The 6,245-nt window shown below is 40.6% G+C and overlaps 1 protein-coding gene across 1 annotated transcript; it reads right to left on the bottom strand.

Annotated features, from left to right (window-relative positions):
• Positions 1-1,339: 1,339 nt before the first annotated feature.
• Positions 1,340-6,245, bottom strand: TMEM174 (transmembrane protein 174). Its single transcript, XM_079330059.1, has 2 exons — positions 2,888-6,245; positions 1,340-1,473 (listed from the first exon to the last, which is right to left on the bottom strand). Exons 1-2 carry the CDS (start codon positions 3,520-3,522, stop codon positions 1,371-1,373), a joined length of 738 nt encoding a protein of 245 aa, XP_079186185.1. The 5' UTR covers positions 3,523-6,245; the 3' UTR covers positions 1,340-1,370.

The raw sequence follows: 6,245 nt of genomic DNA, 5'->3' as shown, positions 1-6,245 counted from the left end.
AAAAGCAGAACCTGAAACATATGTGGAAAAACAAAATAAAAATTTAGGGACAACATTGCCATAGCTCTGAGGTTGAAAAAGCTCCTGAGCAAAGGCTTTTTGGGTCTTCCTTCTGGATTGCCAAATTTCAGAGCTAATATGCTTCATCTTTTGTTAAATACAGTTGTAAATACATCTCACAGAAACACAGAATATTATTAATTGGAAGGGACTCACAAGGATCATCAAGTCCAAGTACAAACTGAATGGCACATAGAGGGATCAAACCCAGTCTCATTGTTCAGCAATGCCATTCTCTAATCAAATGAGCTAATCTCAAACTTTTGTGGATGCAATGCATGGAAACAAGCTGAACTTGAGAAGGAAAGTTTACTACAGCCCAAGTGTCTACATACTGGGGGCAACCTGCAGCCTAGGTTGTGTGCCTAAGACACACATTCAAATAGGAAGGGACTGCAGAGGTGTTTCACCACAGCCCTCCTACAGAGCGGGGGTGCAGCAGCTGTGATTGCTGAAGTCCTTCACAGTGGTAGGATCACACATCTCTGTCGACACTTCAGAAAAATGCCTTTTTCTTTAGTGACATTAACCTCATAATTATTATGACTCCTGGTGGGAGACCGTGCTTTGCCTTCCACCAGGTGGGGAAGGAACTGAATTTGATGCATGCGGGATGTCTTAGAGATCTATGTAAAAGTCACAGAAGTCATTATTTGTTTTCTCTGTTCTGAGATGCTCTGGTTCAAGCAGGATGCTCCAAAATTTTCCTACAGGACTGGGTTGTCCAGGAAAAGCAAGCTGGGGAAATCTAATCTGTAGACTGTACTTACTAAGTAAGCTCTTCCAAAGAATCAGACAAAATTAAGACATAAAATATACTTTCATGGATCAGACACTTGAGCACTTTTGAAGTTTCCCAAGAAATCAATGAAATCAAAATGAAAATGAATGAAAATACATCAAGAAGAAATCAAGTATTTTCTAAAGATGCTGAATGTCCAGGAGCAATCATGATCTTCCATAAACAACTTGTGCATTCAGAGTTCACACTGGTTTCAGCAAGCCTGAAAACCAAGCTTCTTGTTGGGGAATCCTAATATGGATTTAGATCCTTGAGTTTAATAGCTTTGCTATTAATAGTTTAGCTGTTAAATAATTAATAGCTTTGCTATTAAGCTGCATTGCAAAGGGCTAACAAATTTTGACAGAGAAAAAGGAAGGGATCAGTTAAGTATCTTCAGTGATACTGAACTATATATAAATACCAAGATCTCGCTCACACTGTCTTATCACACACGTGTTTAAAGAAAAGATTTTTTGGGACTCTTGCTGGCATCTCTTAGGATTGTTGTCTCTTGCCCATCATAATTTTATGAAGACAGAGGGTATATTTCCTCATAACGTGGAGGTGACAAGTTATTACGGGCATAGTCTTCCAGCAGTCCTTCTGGTTCATCAGAACTGTCTTCTGACCTGAAAAGAGGAAGAGGAACAGTTGCAAAAAGAATTTACCAAACACAGAGCATTTCAGTGTTTCATCCTCCCAGCCTTATATGGGAAAAGTACTCCCTGGCTTCTTGAGAAAACGCTATGTGATGAAGTTTTATTGAGATTCAGCTGTTTTTTCATGAAGTTTACCAGGGTGAGGAGGTGACCTTTGTCTTCACCCTGCCTATGCCTGTGACCTGTATTGCTGAGGACAATGGGTCAGCCATCACCTTTTCAAAAAGACTTTGAAAAAGGAACTAACAGTGACTTGTGTTGTAGAAAGGATATAATTATGAGTAATTCCTACAATTATAATATTTTTCCTTAGAGGAAAGACCTATATAAAATTATTTTTTTGTACAATTTGAGCAGCTCCATACTGCTGTGCAACATCAGTGATATTGTTTATGCCTCAAAATTAGAAAAAGAGGAAGAGCTGGAAGGTTGTTACAGTGGGAGAGCAGCATGTTGTGACCAGGCGTATTCAGGAGGGAGAGCATCTGGTACCAGACTGACTCCTGCATTGTTGCAGAAATGCTGTTTGTGTGCTGACACGTATGTTGTGATAGTGTTTGAGTGGAAGCCTCTGACTCCACATTATGCGTTTTCCTGGTCCTAAAAAAATGGGAGTGAGACACGGTTAAGGGATAAGGGGTTTCTACCTCAGTGCTTTAATAAGGGTCCTTACTGGCCACTCTGCCAGGTGGAACGTGATGCAGTGCACACACACACAATAGATCGTGTACACAATTTACAGACCTTACAAATCAGCACATCTAACAAGGGTGTCCCAGTGGGAGGCCTGGATGAATGGCACGATATTCCCCCATTTCAGGAACTCCCCCCTTGCTGAGCCAAATCTCCAATTTACAGGCTATGTTCTAGAGAGAACCTTGGTATCCCAAGACAGTGTAGGGTTTTCCAGCCTCCTGCTACGAGGCCTTTAGGATGTTTGGTCTCCTGGCCTAACCAAATATTAGGGATACGCTAAGTTATCAGACTTAAGGAATGCCTGCTAAGAATACTGAGGATATATAAAAGTTACATGAAAGGTATATAAAAGGCAAAAAATCATCTTGGCATCATACACATAATAACCTAAAGGTGGCAAGAGAAACATAAGCAACCTCCACAAATAGGAGCACATATATCTTAAAAAGTAACAAGAGATTAAGTTGACTGAAAATTGAAAGGCATTTATAAGTGGATTTACATTGTATAAAAACAATTTCCAGGAAAAGTATGTTTCCTCATTCAAGAAGAATTCTTAACAACGACAAAAAACAGTCTGAGAAGGATAATACTCTTGACTAGCTGTAGTTTCTTATGATACCACACACAGTACTTAAAATATTAGAAGTCTGTGTCCAAACACACTAAGACATTTCAGAAGACGTACCTCTGATTCCCAGAATTCTCTAAAGGATAAGCAGTGCAGTTCTCATCTCCAGTAAAAGCCAGGTTATCCAGGGCGTAGGCAGGGCAGAAATGAGGAGACCTCGGGGTGAGAATTGGTGAGGTGCTGGGGGGAGCAGCCCCACAGCAGCTGAGCACCGGGTGAAGGTAGCTGGGACTCACAGCAGCGCCTTCCTGGGATGGGTACGGCGGAGGGATGTACTGTACCACTGTGGCACCATGGAAAGTTATAGGCTGGTTAATGCCGGTGAAGACAAAGGACTGTCTGCTTGCAGTCTGGTCAAGTTCCGATGCATTTTCCTCTCTTTCTTTACAGGGCTTGCATGTAAGCATGTTAAATTTACAAACAGCAATCAGAATAAAAGTCACCCCGACAGACAGCAGAATAGGCCCTAGTAACTGAGTCCACTCCAGGTGAGTAATGCCATCATATTTTATCCATCCCATCACAGTGAAAGTGATCCCCACCAGTCCCAAAAACACACCTGAAAAGAGCAGGGTGGTGCCAGCTTTATCCCCATCTGACACCACGGCATCAGATCTGTATGGCTGACAAGGAGTTACAGAAAAGACATTCAAGGAGAAATCTTCTACATTGTTGTTGTTGTTTTGCTCCATTACAGAGTATAATGTATCTTCTTCTTCAAGAGAAAGGCGGCTTGTAAAGGACTTGGCAGAGCATTTAAAGGCGAAGGTTCAGGTTAGTTATACAAGAACTTTGTGTGTGTATGGTTAACAGAGTCCATCATGTGAAAGAATAAACTTTGCTTGGAAGAACAAAGGTCTGGGAAGTGAAGCCTGAAGCCATCACTAAAGATTTCTTGAATTATCACTATCACTTCCGGAATGGATTCATCCCTGCATGACTGCCTCTCTCTTTGTATTTCTTCTTTAACTTAGCACCCACGACAGTGTGCTCATTCTGGATAGCACAAAAAGCAAGCTGGAGCAATTGCAGCTTTTCCTTACCCCAGCTAGCTGATGCATCCAACATATGGACAGCATATGTTTAGTCAACAGCACTAAGGAGATCCTTGCTCTCCACTTCCTGCTCCATTTTCTGCAGGAAAATTCCACACAGCCATTGCTAGGAATGCTTTTCCATGCTCTGAAGCATGACATTTTTAGCCATGCCTGGACCTCTGCTGCAGCTTATTTTGCAGTTCATGAATTAAAAAAATACCAAAGTAGGCTTTATGATATTTTTCTGGGTAACCAGTAGGTGAGTAGGATGGTAAGTGGCAACTGGGTGGTAAGCGCTGAAAAGTCTGTGAGAGCTACTGGTCTGGGATAAACATTATTTCAAGACAGCCAAAGCTTTCCAGCTGGCTAAAGGTAGCATAATTACCTTATAATTTCCCCTTAATTTTGGACATTTTTTGTTGTGGGTTTTAAGGTTTATAGAGAATAATGCCCAAATACCCCAGACGGGACATCACTGCAGAAATAAGAAAGCATCTTCTGTAATGCTAAACTTGATGGAGTGAGGAATCTTATCCTGTACTAATAGGTACATAGGACACTTCTTCATATCACAATGAATTGTTCTGCTGAACTCATGTCTCATAGATTAAACAGAAAGACTATTGAATTGTGAAGTTTTTTGTTTCCTAACAGTTTCTCACTAAAGTAATTGCTGTTGGGAGGTTTCTGGTAGAATGACTTTGCATAATTCCTTAAGGAGGAAAAATGTCTGACTACCCTGTGTGTTTGGACTAGCATGGGAGGGTACTACACACAGGATATTGATTACTGCTCAGGCAGTAGAACACATAATGATATTTCCTGCTACGTGCAGCTATGGGGAAGCAAGCTTATCCTGAGATTTATAAGATTAAAAGTAGCCCTAGAACTAGAAAATTTACCTTTCAGATTACTTCTTCAAAGTCAGTAAAAGTGCCTTTAGTCTACTGTGCATTAACATCACACTGTGACAACAGCTCCCTCCTGGAAAGGGCAATTCACCAAATTTGGTCCCTTCTGACTGATGCTGAATGCAATTGCAGATGTCTTTTTCATTTTTTAGCGCATAGACCTTGAGGAATTTTAGCAATGGATTCCTTAAAAAAACAGCTGTGAAGCTTCCAAACTCAGCATTATTAAGTCGCCCCTGTTACCCAGGGTTTCAACAAAATTTCTGATAAATACACTCAAATTCAGCCTTTCCCACAACACTAAGCCTGGTCAGGATTCTTTGCTTCTCTTGAGCAAAGAGATCAGTCTTGAAATGCAGTGATTTTGTATGATGACAATAATCTAGAAAGTGCTGAAATACTAGATAAAGTGTCCTTGCATTGGAAATTATAGCCAAAGTCTAAGTCATCTTTAACCTTATATTTGTTAAACTTAATGATAGTTATATAAATGGAATGAATGGCTACTGCTCTATACAAGTCAGGTTTTTCTATACCATGAATCATCCTTGCCACTGCTGAATCTTTCAGGCTTTCTAACATCCTTTTAAAAGCAACACTATATGATAATAGCTGTCTAACTAATAGTTCATACAGATGTAGTCTCACCCTGCTCCTTTCATTCATTCAAGAACTCTGCAACTGCTATTTGCAACAGGATCGTGCTGGAGCACCTCCTCAATCCCACAGAATGGTCCTTAGATCCTGTCTGGAATCAGGATTTTCTAAGTTCTAAGTTTCTAAACTATGTCATCCCACAGCTGTCTCTTTGCCTCTGGTCAAGGACATGACTTCAGGATTGTTGAGCTAGTGCACAACAGAGCTGGAGAACACAAACTTCATTTTTCTTTCCAAGGCTACATGCCACTTGAACTTTTAAAATAGGATGAAAACACCCTACCATTTGGTGTGCTAGGATACACATTAAAATTATTCTTTTCCCTGTAAACCGTTCCCTCTCTGAAGACACTTTCCCCTATGTCTCCTCATATTTCTTCAACTATTTGCCCAGAGAGTGATAATGCTGCAGTCAGGCAGCTCTCAAAGTCTTAAGAGATTACTGGGCAACACTGATTTTTTTAAGACCAGAGCTTTTCTTTGCCAATAATGTATGTTTGGGGGATTCACTTAAAAGTGTCAATTTACTAAGTACATCCCTTTTACCTGATATGACTCCTAAGCAAAAGAATTTTGTGAAACTAAGGAAAATTGCTCATTGAGGTTTTTCAGAACTAGTACTGTTTTCAGATCTAAATAGTTTTGTTCTCATCTGCTTCAGACCTTGCCCTTAAACACAAGCACTGTTTTGCTTTCTGTTCCTCCACCTAATTTTCTATTACCAGTGCAGACCTTCCCTGCAGTGCTTGCTGCTGGAAGCAGGAGCTCTGCATCCCCTCAGTTCTCTAACCTGCTTATAGAGTCACCCTG

This window comes from Erithacus rubecula (genome assembly GCF_903797595.1).
Source record: "Erithacus rubecula genome assembly, chromosome: Z".
Lineage (NCBI taxonomy): Eukaryota > Metazoa > Chordata > Aves > Passeriformes > Muscicapidae > Erithacus > Erithacus rubecula.
The sequence above is the reverse complement of the archived record's forward strand: the minus strand, read 5'-3'. Positions and strand labels throughout refer to the sequence as shown.